This window comes from Podarcis muralis, chromosome 6 (genome assembly GCF_964188315.1).
Source record: "Podarcis muralis chromosome 6, rPodMur119.hap1.1, whole genome shotgun sequence".
Taxonomy (NCBI): domain Eukaryota; kingdom Metazoa; phylum Chordata; class Lepidosauria; order Squamata; family Lacertidae; genus Podarcis; species Podarcis muralis.
Genome location: NC_135660.1, coordinates 74,207,060 through 74,221,840, shown reverse-complemented (window position 1 = coordinate 74,221,840; position 14,781 = coordinate 74,207,060). Strand labels below are relative to the sequence as shown.

The window sequence follows — 14,781 nt, the reverse complement described above, 5'->3', positions numbered from 1 at the left end:
TCCTGGATAGGCGGGGCTGTATCCAAAGTTGGTTGTCTTCAAAGTATACTCACAGAACATGAGGGGGGTTATTGGTTTTGTCTGTTTTTGTTCTATTATGTATTTTGTATTCTCATTTTTTATTTTTTCTGTTGTGAACTGCCTTGGGATGTTCGGATGAAGGGCGGTATACAAATTTAATAAATAATAATAACTGTGCTATAGGTTAGCTTCAGATACACTGAATGGCCCAAGGCCCACCCAGCAAGTTTCAGGTCTGAGTATCATGATGCGGAAACAAGATCAGAAGACCTGTGCCACATTGAGAGGAGGTATGGGGCAACAATCTTGTGGGGAGGAACCCCAGAGAAAAGGCTCCTGAGCCAGAAAGAAAATGCAAGAAGGCATTCAAGTAGAATTAAAAGTCCCAGCTGAAATTTGATGACAGAGATAAGAAGAGCCCTATTGGTCAGGCCCATGACAGTTTGTTCTTATAAATCCATTTTATTAAGAATTTTCAACATATGATAAATAAAAACACTAGTCAAAATAACAACATAAAAAGAAAAATAAAGGAGGGTGAGGAAAGAGAAAAGAAGAAAGAGAAATAACATAATATAATTAAGCACAAAGTTGTGCATATACAGTGGTGCCCCGCAAGACGAATGCCTCGCAAGACGGAAAACCCGCTAGACGAAAGGGTTTTCCGTTTTTGAGTTGCTTCGCAAGACGATTTTCCCTATGTCTTGCAAGTCTTGCGATTCCCCCCCTTTTTTCTAAGCTGCTAAGCCGCTAATAGCCTTTTAGCAGCTAAGCCACTAAGCCTTTAATAGCCGCTAAACCGCTAATAGCGCTAATCCGCTAATAGGGTTGCTTCGCAAGACGAAAAAACCGCTAGATGAAGAGAATCGCAGAACGGATTATTTTCGTCTTGCGAGGCACCACTGTATAGCCCTCCATGAGATCTTTAATTTTCAATCCACATACAGAGAAGTGAATCCTCACAGCTCTCACCTGGGAGAGCTTCCCTCTTCCTCAGTCTCACACCTTGAGAAAAGCCACTCAAGGCAAATGGTAGTTTGTTCTCATGGTGGCCCATCAACTGCCCAGAGACAGGTCAAGGGTACAACAGAACTCTCTCCTAGGTCATTTGGACCATTCTGAAATTACAGCAGCTTCCAAAGACCTCCTGCACTTTTTGCAGCTCTTCTGTTAGGATCCTTTTATGATTGCTTTTGGTGGCACATGCAATGATAAATCAACCACATCCACGCATGCAGAGCTTCACTTGTTCATCAGGTCACTCAAGGACAAGAACGGAATGTTCAGAAGATGAAGAGCAAAACCAAGATCCACCCTCGTGGCAATAAATCAGGCCAGCATTTGCACACAGCTATTACTCAGAGCCCTTGTTCCCACTTTTAAGCACAGTAAAGTAAAGGCAATGCATAGAAGAGACTGACAAGTACAGAGAGATTAATGTCATCTCCTTTAAGGGATGAAGAATATTAATTTTCTGAACTTCCATACAAGGTTTCAGTATGCAACATACTTTCTCCTCCAAATAGTAAGAATATATTATTCAAAACATTATTCCCCAGAAAGCAAAGCTGGAAAAAAATCCACTGCTATTCCAAAGTGCTTTATTAGATTTTAAATTAAACATATGAGAGTAAGAATTAAAGGACAAAACAGGGGTATCACATTCATCAAGATGACTACACGGGCATCCAAGAGCAGTGAGAACTGCCAACTGTTTGCACAGTTCTTCCCCACTCCACCCAAAGGAAATAAGAACATTAAACTATTGTTCATATTAAATCTGAGATAAGGTCCTGGGGAGATGTTAGCCTCCGCCCCAATCCCATCTCTAAACACAATAAAACTGATATAAGCCTTCATTCTTGCACACTTAGTCTCTGTTCCCCTCACAAAATGCAGATGAGAAACCAAAATTGGGAGTAATAATAATAAAAACATTCTTCTGAGTATCAGATTCAGTGGGCGATATCCAACAAAGTCATACTTAGAAAGTTTATACTTTAAAGTTTATACTTTAAGTCCACTGATTTCAGTAGGTCTATTCCAACTATGACCAACAATGGATATCACCCTTAAAAAAACAACCCCAAACCCATAGACACACACAGTTAAATCTCACTTTAAAGAACAGCTATTTGTTTAAATTCAGATATCGCAAGGATGAGGCCAATACAAAATAAAATTCAAGGCTCTGTCAAAAGCAATGAACTGCCGGTTGTTCGGGGGGGGGGGGGAGATAGCAATTCTACACAATAGGTCACTTATTTATTGTTATTTATGGACTATTAGTCACCATGTGTGCACATTAAATGCACAAGACAGTGTTTCTCCATAAGATGACCACACTTGTTCCTTGAAGGCTATGATGATGTAGCGCAAAAGGCATGTGGGTTGCATTACCAGAGATCTTAGATTACGCTCCTAGGCAGTTGCAGGACCCAGGGATGGCCCCAAACTGCTTGCTGGCTGAAGGACAAAACTGGGCACACCCCATTCCACCTAATGACTCTGAACAGACTGGCAGCTGAAATTCTTTTAACTTTTTACACATGGAAATGTTTTTGATTGTTTGTATATATAAAATCTGGAAGGACAGATCCTGAAGCTGAGGCTCCAATACTTTGGCCACCTCATGAGAAGAGAAGCTTCCCTGTAAAAGACCCTGATGTGTTGGAAAGATGGAGGGCACAAGGAGAAGGGGACGACAGAGGACGAGGTGGTTGGATAGTGTTCTCGGAGCTACCAGCATGAGTTTGACCAAACTGCGGGAGGCAGTGGAAGACAGAAGTGCCTGGTGTGCTCTGGTCCATGGGGTCACGAAGAGTCGGACACGACTAAACGACTAAACAACAATATATAAAATAGTTTTAAACTGTCTTCATCATCCCTTTTCATTATGAAATCCTTTTGAGCTATTTGATGGGAAGTAATTGAAAAATGAAATCAAATAAATAACTCAAGAGAAAGCTGCTTTCTACCCCTCCCCCCAGCACTGAGGGTGCCTCACGCTGCAAAATGGTAGGGCCGATTCTGGAAGAACCTAAGGGTGGTGTTCAACTAAAGTGCTTCTGCCTGCACAATAATTTCTGCTTGAACAATGGAATTTCTCCTTGTCACCAGAGGGTTGGGGAACCCCCAGAACAGATTTAGGGTGCAAATGGGGTGTATATTTCACTGGATACTGTCCAATATGTTTTCACTGTAGCAATCAAACTAGCGTACTACTGTATATTTACTGAAGGCAAAGCAAAGCAGGATGATTGCATTTTAGCAAAGATAATCAAATGTACAAGATCACATGTAACTTTGTAACAAAATTGTTTCAGTTCTGCCCAAAGGATTTGTCCAACTAAAATTTGTTCAGCTACCCAAGTGGAACAAAAGAAAATGGTTTAGCATACTACAGACAAATTACTGTATTTTTGACTTGGTCCTCGAGTTATTAATTTCAACTTGAAAAGGAGACGGTTCATGAAAAGCACATCTCAGCATTATGAGTAAGACCACACAGCCAAGGCAAACAGGACTTACGCTGTAACTGTGCAGCTCTGAGCTGTTTCTTTAACCTCTCTACTTCATTCTTTAGAAACCTGATATGCCGCATCATATTCTCTGGAGAGTCTATCTCCATTGATATGTCCCTTGGAGATGGAGGAGCAGAAACAGGCTGGTCTAATTTCTCCTGCAGAATTCTGAAATTAAGATAAATGAGATTTTATCTTCTGACATCAAACATGCCAACTGGTACATTCTGCTTCAATTCTTTGTAATATTACACCAACAGATAAACAGCAAGGTGGTTTGAAATTATCAGCATTCTTTCTGGTAAACTCATTTCCTGAAAAATTAACATGGTGTGTTGTTCACTGCATGGGCCACAGTGAACCATTCAGCTTCAACCAGGGATCATGGGAGTTGTCTAAAACATTGAGGGAATGGGGAATTAATGACAAACCATAGTTTGCCAGCCCATACTTTCACCTAATGTGGAGTCTTGGCTTTGCCAATTCAACAAACTGCAAATACAGTATTAAAACTTCCTTACAGAAATGTAAGGAAATGAGCCATCACATTTTTAGTATTCTTCCATTAACAGACAATAGAGAAGGCCACAGACAAATTCTACAGAATCTCTAATAGGTTTAAAGACTTCAGTATAGGTTACTTTTAACAATGTTTAAAAACCTGACTGAACTTTTATTCCCCTCTTTCTGGCTCTGTGCAAAAAGTAAAAATACCACTCAGCATTGATCCTACAAATGCAACAAAGCTGATGGGAGAAGAGTTACGTTTTAATGCTATATTTAAGATGTCAGGGCCCACATCGCTGCTACAACTGATGTAGTAGTCATCACTACCAAAATTTTTTCTAGCGTTTCAGAATGTTCAAGGTGCTACTGATACTTAATCTAATTATTGTTATCACCATCATATTGCAGAATGGAGGTCTGTAGCTGAAAGACAAGGACGGCAAATGCCCAAGGCCACTAAATCTAAATAACGTATTTCCTGATACATGATGGATGGTAAATCTATTGCAATTACCAGCCATACCTTCAGTCTTGTAGTCAATACTTGCTGAGGTGGTATCTTATGCCAAGTTATAAGCATTATTTGTTTTATTTTATTTTTTTAACAGCGCTTTCATACCTGATCAGAACTCTGTGGTAGGATTTAGGGGATTAATTGAATTTCCCCCAATACATGTGGCGGTAATTCAAATAATCAGATTACAACATGGCTAGATGAATACTTTATTTAAGTTACCACTTTGAAAACTATCGTTTTCAGTCACCTAGTGTCTTCACGGGCTCTTAATGGACAAGTCAACATTAATGTATTCAAAATGTTCTTTTAAAGTCCCTTTTACATATCACTCATATAAAAAGCAATTTCTTGCTCATTTTGTATTTTAAGAAAAAATATATCCAATAAATCAGATGGCCACAATTTGACTCACAGCCAGCACTGAGAACTCCATGCTTAAAAACCAGCAACATTTGAAGCAAACTGGAGCAAAAGAACACATGACATGCAACATCACATAGCCAAGCCATAAAAAAGCATTTTCAGCCCAATGTGATCTGAAAGATCAAATAAACTGTCACGAGGCCAAGAGAGATCACACTCTAACCTCTTCATTAACTAGATTAACAACAGCACCATCACAAATATTCATAGCCTCAAAGACTTGACTAGTTCTGTGAAATCCACCGAATGCTGTAAAATGTCAGTTCCTATGAAGATCCAGACTAGTCAGGATTGCTACATGAATATTAATGTTTTTGTTTTCAAGTGAGTTTCGTAACATTAAGCCGAAGCTCGTCACAGGACACAGAGGATGACTACCGGTGAATAAGCACCAACAAGCATTCCACTCTGCTCCTTACTGCATGACTCAGCAACCTTCTCTATAGTCCTTCTCAAGCATTTGCCTGAACATGTGAACATTAAAAGTTTCTTGAGGGGCAGAAGCTTCACTCCCAAGGTCCACAAGTATGGGGGCTGCAGAGGCTTTGAATAGCACTCAGTTCAAAGACACTTAGCGCTAAGGGCAGAGAGGAGGCCACACATCATTGGGAACAGGCTTGTGTGCATAGTTCTACCCCTTACATAATTTTAATTAACCATGGTATGTTCAGAGAGATGCCCGAAGAGGGTTCTTTTCTTCAATAAAACACTACTTGCATCAATGCATGCAAAAAATGTAGCTTTCCTATTTTAATTACTATATTAGTACTTAAATAGCTTTCTTTTCTCTAAAAGGTATTGTGAAATATTCGAGTTTTACCACACAATTTGGGGGGGGGGAAGCTGCAGAAAGAAAGCCATGACAGACCGTTTTTCTGCCTCAAGTTTATCCATTCTCTTCCAGAGACGATTCACTAGTGCTTCTTGTTCTTGTTCTAGGGTGTTTTCAAGATCTATCTTCTCACGTCTTAGCTAGGAAAAAGAAATTGTGGATAAAAAGAGAGAGCTTGGAACTGCTGTTTCAGATGAGCATTTCACTGCAGAAGCATAATGGGGGGGGGGGATAATTTCAATCATCAACGACTAAATAATTGTAATCAAAGTAATGGATGATAAAGAAAACATGTTTAGATGGCCTTTACTTACCCTTGTCATAAACCACATCTATTAAAAAATAATAACCCACCCACCTTAAAAAGGAAGCAGTCCTACACGATAGAAGAGTAACAGCCTAAATGTGAATGTAATTCCATTAAAACTACCATCTGAATGATTTTGTATTCTGATTTCCAAATGATTAACTGCTCTGGTACCATTCACTGCAGAAAATGAAATTACAGAAATCTGAGGAAGAATATTCCATCATAAAATAGCATCATTTCCAAGGAGCATTCTGGGCGGGAAAAGCGTGTCCCCATTGACCATGATGTACCTTTGTTCCCTGAGGTGAGTCTGTCACAAATTTCAAAGGGATTCTACAGGGCTGCTGAGGGCAGCAAGCTGCCATTTGAAGTGGTGACAAAGCTTTTCCTTTATGTTAAAAAATAGGAAAAAGCAGCCCCATGTCTCCACAACTTTAAAAGTAAGCCCACACCATCTGATTTCACCCACCCTCGAAAGCCGCAAACACTCTCCCCTCCCTTTGCAAGGCTGAATGGTCCCATACAAACTGAGAGATATAGTCCATTGGGCTTGAGACTATAATGCCAAATACTTACTGAATCTTACTCCTAAAATGAAACAAAAACAAATAGTAGTCTTGCTCTATTTTATCTATTTCATTTAGATTCCATCAAGGCTTTGTACACTGGGATCCCAGGAAATCTGCCATTCAGCTAACCAGATCTAGACAGGCTTAGTTTTAGCAAGGTTGCTGTATCCCAGTAGTATTCAGTGTTTTCAGATCTAGGACCTACATGTAACCCAAATTTGAACTTGGGGACAATTTCTTAATTTTTTACCATATATAGTATGGTGATCCATCATAGATCAAGCCAGTAGTGCGTTCCAACGCACCAGTTGAAGACCAATGCTGTATCACATGACTTCCAATCATATCATGGGACTGTAGCTTTCACAAATTACTGGCATTTTTTTAAAACATATATGGAAACTTGTATCTCAGCTACACTGAATGTTCATGATAGAACCAGAACATAAACCAGCTCCATATTTTTACTACCAAGCACAAATCTTCCTCTAGTGTGAAAAGAATTTACTCCAAAGCCCACTAGCACAACAGCCTCTTGAATATCACTGGCAGGTAGGGCTCAAACCTCTGCTAGATGTTACGAGCGTTGCCAGACACCTCAAATAAGAACCAGTTTTCCACTCAAAGTGACTGCTGAAAAGCCTGCATCTGCTTGTCAAGTAGATGTCTAAAGATTTGCCAACTGTGCTGAGGGAAACAAAAACGTGGTTGTGAAACTGATGGCACACAGAAGGAGGGAAGGAAGGGACTGTAGTGATTGCCAGTGAACTATGAAGACACATCAAGGAAGACCCTTCTTTTTGCAACAGTATATAGGTGCTCCCAGCTCTCCTTGCCAGGTGATTCCTGGGAAAAGGAAACACCCCAAAAGCAGGGTGCTTCAGCTTCTTGAGTCACAGTGCTGCCAAGGTGCAGATGCTGGGTCAACCTCTGACCCCTTCCTGCTCCATCCACACTTACAGCAGAAACCCTGGCTGGACACTTGCATGTGGGGATGGATCAGTATTGGTATCATGACAAGTGGTGTTCACCTTTTCCCCCTACACTGTGATCTACATAATCTACAACTGGGCAGGCGGTACGGAGACTCCAGCAGTCCTCTTCCATAATTCTGATCCAGACAGCCCTTCACAACTACACGTGCTTTAACAGCTTGGTTTAGAAGCTGGGGGAACTAAGGTTGCGGGCTTAGAGAAGGACCACAGGCTATTGTCCACAGAGAGGAGCTATTTTAGATACCTGGCTCTAGTTCTGCACATCCATTGGGCATATCACGCACATTGATGGCTCTACAGCCAGGCTGAATGGTAGGAATGTAAATGCATAGCACACATTGTTCCCTTGTGCTACTGCAAAGGGATGCAGATTCCATTAGGGAGCATGCCACAGAGCACTCTTATAAAGCCTTTGGATCAATCCCAGAAATTAAATGGCAATGTTAGAACCTGCAGTATGTGGCTAATAGGCTTAATCAATTTTTTCCACATCTAAAGACAAATACTAACATACCTGACATTTGTTCAACTATGGCTGTCAGCGTTATAAATCTGTAGAGAATATTTTTGGAATGATCATGGTTCTCACTTCTATCAAAGGTTTCTATTTTCATGCGTGCTAATCCGGTTGTTGTTCATTTCCTACACCACAGGGGACCAGTCAAACTGCAGCAGCAGACTAGTCAATAAAAACAAAATATACCTGCACACTCCCTTTGTGCATATAATTGCTACTTCAGCATGCCATGCTGGAAAAAATTGGAAGGCAATGCATTTACAATTTCCAGATAAGCAGCTTGTGTGTTGCAGTTTTCTAGATCAATGGAAGCTGTTCAGCACCTCAAAGTTATTTGAAGATGAACTCGCAGAATGTGGAACTGCAAGTCACATGATGTTCACTTTCACTGAATCTGACTTGTTGCATATGAACCAGAGATTGTGGTTTATAACTCTTGACAAATCCACTTCCTAACCTCTGGTTTGAATTTGATTTGCTTTGAAACTAACCAGAAGTTGTTATAAGTCATGGTCTCTGGTTCCTGTGCAACAGTAAGTCAGGATTCTGTGAAAGTGAGAGTAAAGAATGTAACAGTCCTCCTCTTAAGTCAGCATGGGAAGAGGAGATGGAAGGGAGTGAAGTGCATGAGTCTGAGTTGTGTGGGGGGTTTGTTCCAGCTCTTGCATATAAGGATAACCATGGTTTAGCATTGTATGGGCCAATATGTATCATTTACCAGGAATGATTCTAGAATGTGAACCATTGGAACAAACCTCTCTTTGTTGCAACTCCCAGCTACTAAAGTTCACATAAAAGTAGTTCTCAGTGGAGAGTTGCTTTTGGTTTAAAAACATAACACAACCTAAAACAAGTCAGCAAAAAATATGCTAAATGCACCACACACAATGACCTTACTTTAAGGTTAAATGACAGAACCATTTTAAATTTAAAACAGAATGTGGTTGTCATCACATAAACAAGTTTTAGATTCTCAGTATGATTTCTTATACAGAAGTCGGTGTGTATTGCTATTATTCTACAGAAATCCTTTGCAATAGTGTTTGTTTTTGCTAAATTTTAACCTGTTTTTTGGGTGAAATGGATACAAACTGGCGTACAACGCAAACAAACAACCACACACTTGTGTTAACTTCTCATTCCCAATTTAAATTGCAATTAAAATAAGGAAAAAAAACACACAAAGACCATCACACATGACCAACTCCAGTAACGCTATATCTGTAATGGATATTGAAGACAATAAAAGGCAAGGTAGACAGGAAGATCTTAACTCATCCTAAAAACCTGCAGTAAACCAGCAAATCATTGGAAGATAAACAATTGCACTTGAATTAGGCAACAACTGCCACCTAGAGGCCATTTCTTTTACTTCAATTAACCTTAATGCAATAAGATGTATGAGATATTCTTCTTACTGTCCCTGTTTATTACTATTTGATGGGATGCAACACAAAAGTGTTTAATCCCCAACATTTTTACCAGAGCTCAGTCAGCCTCAAAGAATTCACTGGCACAAGTGCAATACAATATGGGTAGGGTTGCTATATTTCAAAAAGTAAAATTCCTGACACCCACAAAGTTGCTGAGCTTTTTTGGGGAACAAACCCATATTGTTGAGCTCCTCCCAAAACAGTGATTTTAAGTTTTTGGAGCTGTTTCTGCTGCTTTTTACATCATGTTGCCATACATCCGGGTTTTCCCTGACATTTTGCTGATTCGACAAAATCCCCCTGACGCCATTTTTACACCTGAAAACCAGGACATCTCAGGAATTTTCCTGACATATGGCAAACCTAAATATAGGTAATATAGTGTTTACCTGCTCCAGAGTTAGCTGCTTTGAAATGGTATCATTTTCCAGTTTTTTAATTTTCTTCATCAATTTGTTCACTTGGAATTCCTGCTCCTGTTCTAAATGCTGCTCGAGTTCAGCCTTTTCATGCTGTAGCTGTGATTGGAAGAGATAGTGAAACCCAAGACATAAGCAATTGAAGAGCTACAAAGCACTTATAAGCATCATTTAATTTATACGGCTTAAAAACAACAAGACTCTGAAATTGAATAAGAGACTGTTCCTAAAATGTGAAACATTAAGGATCTGTAAATTATGGTTAAGAAATAAAAGCAAATTAACATTGCATTGCATTTTGAAAGGATAGCTTCATCATTATAATTAATAGGAAATTTCTGTTGGGGCTCCAAAAAACTGGGGTAAGTGACAAGGCACTAAATATAGCAATGTATTTGTTGAAGGGATTGCTGAAGGGATAGCATAATGTTAGGAAAGCAACAATTAAAGCTGGTGTGCGACAGAAGGAAGGAGAGGGTAAGGGAAGTGCGCTTAGCACCAGAATCTATTCCCCAGCACTCAATAGTTTATGAAGCCTCAAACGATCAGCTGAACTGGAACAGCTTTTACATAATGTTAAGGACACAAAAGAGCTAGCTAACTTTTTGTAGTCTGGGAAGAATGGGACAGACTTCAGCTCCCTTGTAACTCAATGACTTTTAAGAGCACAGAGAAACACCTAACCAATCCACTCTGACCCACTGAGTACCTAACCAAACAGGCAGGGGTCCATTAAGGTTTTGCTCTACATCATCAGTCTCTCTCTAAAAGCTTTTCTTCTGACAAGTACAGTCTCTTCCAAGATGTCTGCTAATAGGGCATTTCCCCCCTCACCGTGCTTCTGCAGCGCATTATCTATGGAACCAATTACTGTGCTACATAAACCTAATTGAACAAAGTGCCTTTACACGGCCAATAAATAAGTACAAAGTATTACTAAAAGCAACATCCAGGCATTTTACAGCCCAGGCCAGCATAGTGTGTCATGACATGCTACTGTAAAAAATATGTTCTCACTGGAGGTGGGTCTAAGTAAATGTTCCTCTTGCATGTGAAAGCATACTTTACTTTTAAATTAAGCTGTCAGGTTTGAAGAGTATTTAAAATCAATACCTTCCTACACTAAAACTGAAAAGCTGATACATCAGTGTGTTTCTTACAACAAAGCAAATCATGCTGATGTGGGGAATTCTTGCCAAGCTGCTAACAGGAGATCTATAGCTCTCACACTGGCTATTAGCTTTTGTATTTACAGTGTGCTGAAAAAATCCTTCTGGAAGCTTTTTCCAGATGCCTCTTTGAATACACAAGTCTAACTCCCTACACAGTGAAAGGCAAAAGTTTAACAGTGCATGTGTGCAGGCGTTATGAGACAGCTGCTTTGTTAACTGTTTTTGCAATGGAATGATGTACAGTGGTACATTGGGTTACATACGCTTCAGGTTACAGACTCCGCTAACCCAGAAATAGTGCTTCAGGTTAAGAACTTTGCTTCAGGATGAGAACAGAAATCGTGCTCTGGCGGCACGGCAGCAGCAGGAGGCCCCATTAGCTGAAGTGGTGCTTCAGGTTAGGAACAGTTTCAGGTCAAGTACGGACCTCCGGAACGAATTAAGTACTTAACCTGAGGTACCACTGTAGTAGCAATCAGGGACATTGGAAATCTGCTTGAGTGATCATGTCATGAAGAGTAAGAGACCACCACCTTGAGAAAGATTTTGAAAATCTTCTGAGATGCTGTAAATTAAGCAAATTAATGTGAAAACGACACAATTTGCAGCACTTCAAAATGAGGGTTCTGTGTTTACAGGTTTAGGAATCCTGTAGCTTAGAATTCCAGAATTCCTCGCAGCAATTTTCATAGTGGCAAAAGGGAGGAGGCTATCGGTCTCATGTCCCCAGGCAACTGATTTGCAATCTTGAGAACAAAATGCCTTGGAGCTCTTGACCTGATATAGCATGGCTGTTCTTATGCCTGGGAGGAACGGAGTTTAATCTTTAATGTTTTAAAGCAAAAACATCGAAGGAAATGGTACAAGAACACAACGTTCAGAACATGCAACATCCCTAGCTCACACGTATTCTCTTTCATGATAGAGTCAAAGATGGAACATGTGGGTTAGTTCAGATAAAACAATTCCAGCTTAAGCCATGGTTGATTTAGCTGAGAACAAGATTGTGCCCACGTGTTCATTTCACCTTTGCCGTCACATGCTGGCTTTAGAGACTGGTTTATGGTGACTTTAAACCAGGGCTGGGGAACTTCAGGCTTGTGGGGGTTGGTGTATGTGGTTTTTGTGCCTCTATGTAGTCCTTGTCACCCCCTAAGCCATGTCCCTACCCAGGCCATATCCCTCACTGACCCTATTATTCCATACCCTCCTCAAGTTGCAAAGTTAAGTTGCTATCCTATGCACATTTGTTCTCTAGTAAGCACTACTGAACTTGGTGAGACATCTGGCTAAACATGCACAACTAAGCTCATTTATTAGTTTATAGCCCAATCCCATGAATGCTTACCTAAGTGGTCTTTCACAGTTACATATCATTTTCCATTTAAAGATTTCAAACTACAATACTGGGTTTTAAAGATTTCAAACTACAGGGTTTTATTCAATGTCCTCCAGTTCCATCATTACAAGGATTTCTCCTTGAGCAATGGAACAGTCTGCACCTTTCTCCCCCCACATGCCCCCTAAATATGTTCTAGATGTTCCTTCAACTCTCAGGAGCAGATCTGGCGATGGTGCAGGACATACACAGAGGGAGGGGGAGATGTCCTGTTGTGCCAATGTCAGTCTGTACGCAATTATTTAGTTGAATACCACCCACAATTTTTGAAGCTATGACTTTCGTAATAGTGCCTCAGCTGAATCATCTGGTGGGTTTTTTGGGTCTGAAAAGTCAAGCTGAAACATTACATACCTGCATCAGCTTCCTTGAAAGCTCATTAGTGAGAAATTCTTCCTCTTTTTCATAGTTCACTGCAAGTGTCTCCTTCTCCTTCTGCAAAGCTTGAATCTTCTTAAAGAGAGTATTACTGATAAATTCCTCTTCTTGCTCCGCCCTTGCTTGCTGTAAGAGAAACATGTCTGTTGTTTTTTTAAAAATAATAAAACCAGAAACCACAAGATGAAATGATCCAGTCACCAGCAATGAACTGGATTGTACCCTAAATGTTTCTCTGCTCAGTCCTTCCTTTTGCCACTTAGCCTAGAAAGGCACTGGGCACCAAGAGAAAAATGCAGTTGCTCTGCCCCCACTTTCATCAGATTCAAAAAGATGCGAAACAGCAGCGCTACCCATAAAACCCACATTACCCAAGTTCTTATCCAGAGAGCCACAGAACAGCAAGAAGTAATGCACACATTGCTGCACCAATGGACAAACAGTGCCTAGCTCTGTGTGGACTGATGGTGATTGGGTTATATAAACTAACCCAAGCGAGTTATGCATACATTTAATAGATTCCTGGGTGTGGTCAGCTTTGTTTGTTTTCTTAAGTTCCCAAATAGACAGTGGGCTTTCCTATAAAAAGCAAAGCAGAGCTGTACGCACAAGTTTTAGCCAATGCTGTGCAATGACCAAACCAGAGTGCGAATATTTTTAGCCATCACAAAATGCAAGCCCTTAGGAGAGTAAAGGTGATTTTAATAGATAATAAAGCCATGTATATAAAAGGACTGGGAGATGTGATGAAGTGACAGCAGGTCTCTTGACTACTTGAGGAGTCAGAGATCCTTCATCACCTTTATACAGGACACACACCACATACGAGACAGGTGCCAGGATTTTAAAACATCAATTCTTTGGTCTACATTTATCAGCAGCTGGCTCAAAAAAAGCAAGGAGAAACAAGAAGTGAAACATATTAATAGGAATACCTGTTTTCTATGTATAGTCAACTTCTACAGTACATAATGAAGTTTCAGAAATTACATTAGAAATAAAGGCCCCAGTGTGCATGTTTTAAACACAATTGCAAATTTTCACAGCCCTAAGCAGTAACACTTGCATTAGGATTCAGAGAGCTCAGAAAGAGTGAGGGGAAGGTTTGCTTGCTGTTTACAGAACTGGATTGGGCCTCTAGAGACTTCAGCTTTCATTTGTGCTTCCAGTCTACTGCAGGATTTATGTGTGCTCTTGGGGAAGATTCACCATCTGATTCATACCGGTTCCCTATCTGAGAAACTGACACAACAATGCACAAAGGTATCTGGAGAGAGAGAAAATACTGAAGTTCAGAATGTAATGTGAATGCTACTGCAAATAAGACAAGACAAAAACCTTTAGTAATCCAGTAGAACACCTAAACACTTGGTCTCACTTAGCAATACTTAACAGTTATTCACACATTTTCTCAGAGCAGGAAATTCAACAAAGGATATATAAAAAGAAACAGGGCAATTAGTAATTCGCTATTCAACAACAGCAGCAAGCACAAGAGTGGGATGACACTGGGGTTGTTGCAAAATGTGCAGCGACCCCAGGCCAGCAAAAAGACGAAGTATAAGATTATGGCTGCAATTCTATGCACATTCACCTAACAGAGTAGGGGTTATTTCCAAGTATACGTAATTGGATAGGACTGTGCCACCAATCTACATGTGTTCACAGCCCCCATGGTTTATTGATATTCTAGCAAAATATTTTGAATCATTTCTATTTATGATTCTATCATTTCTATTTACCAGGATCAGAAGAGGGAAGTTCA

General features: G+C 40.1%; 1 protein-coding gene across 1 annotated transcript in view; it reads right to left on the bottom strand.

Annotated features, from left to right (window-relative positions):
* Window positions 1-14,781, bottom strand: part of CCDC6 (coiled-coil domain containing 6) — a 35,855-nt gene that overhangs the window by 5,489 nt on the left and 15,585 nt on the right. The window contains exons 2-5 of the mRNA XM_028729346.2: window positions 12,993-13,142; window positions 10,038-10,166; window positions 5,861-5,964; window positions 3,553-3,713 (exon numbers count right to left, since the gene is read on the bottom strand). Of these exons, the coding sequence (XP_028585179.1) occupies window positions 3,553-3,713; window positions 5,861-5,964; window positions 10,038-10,166; window positions 12,993-13,142 (544 nt within the window). The remainder of the gene's footprint in view (window positions 1-3,552; window positions 3,714-5,860; window positions 5,965-10,037; window positions 10,167-12,992; window positions 13,143-14,781) is intronic.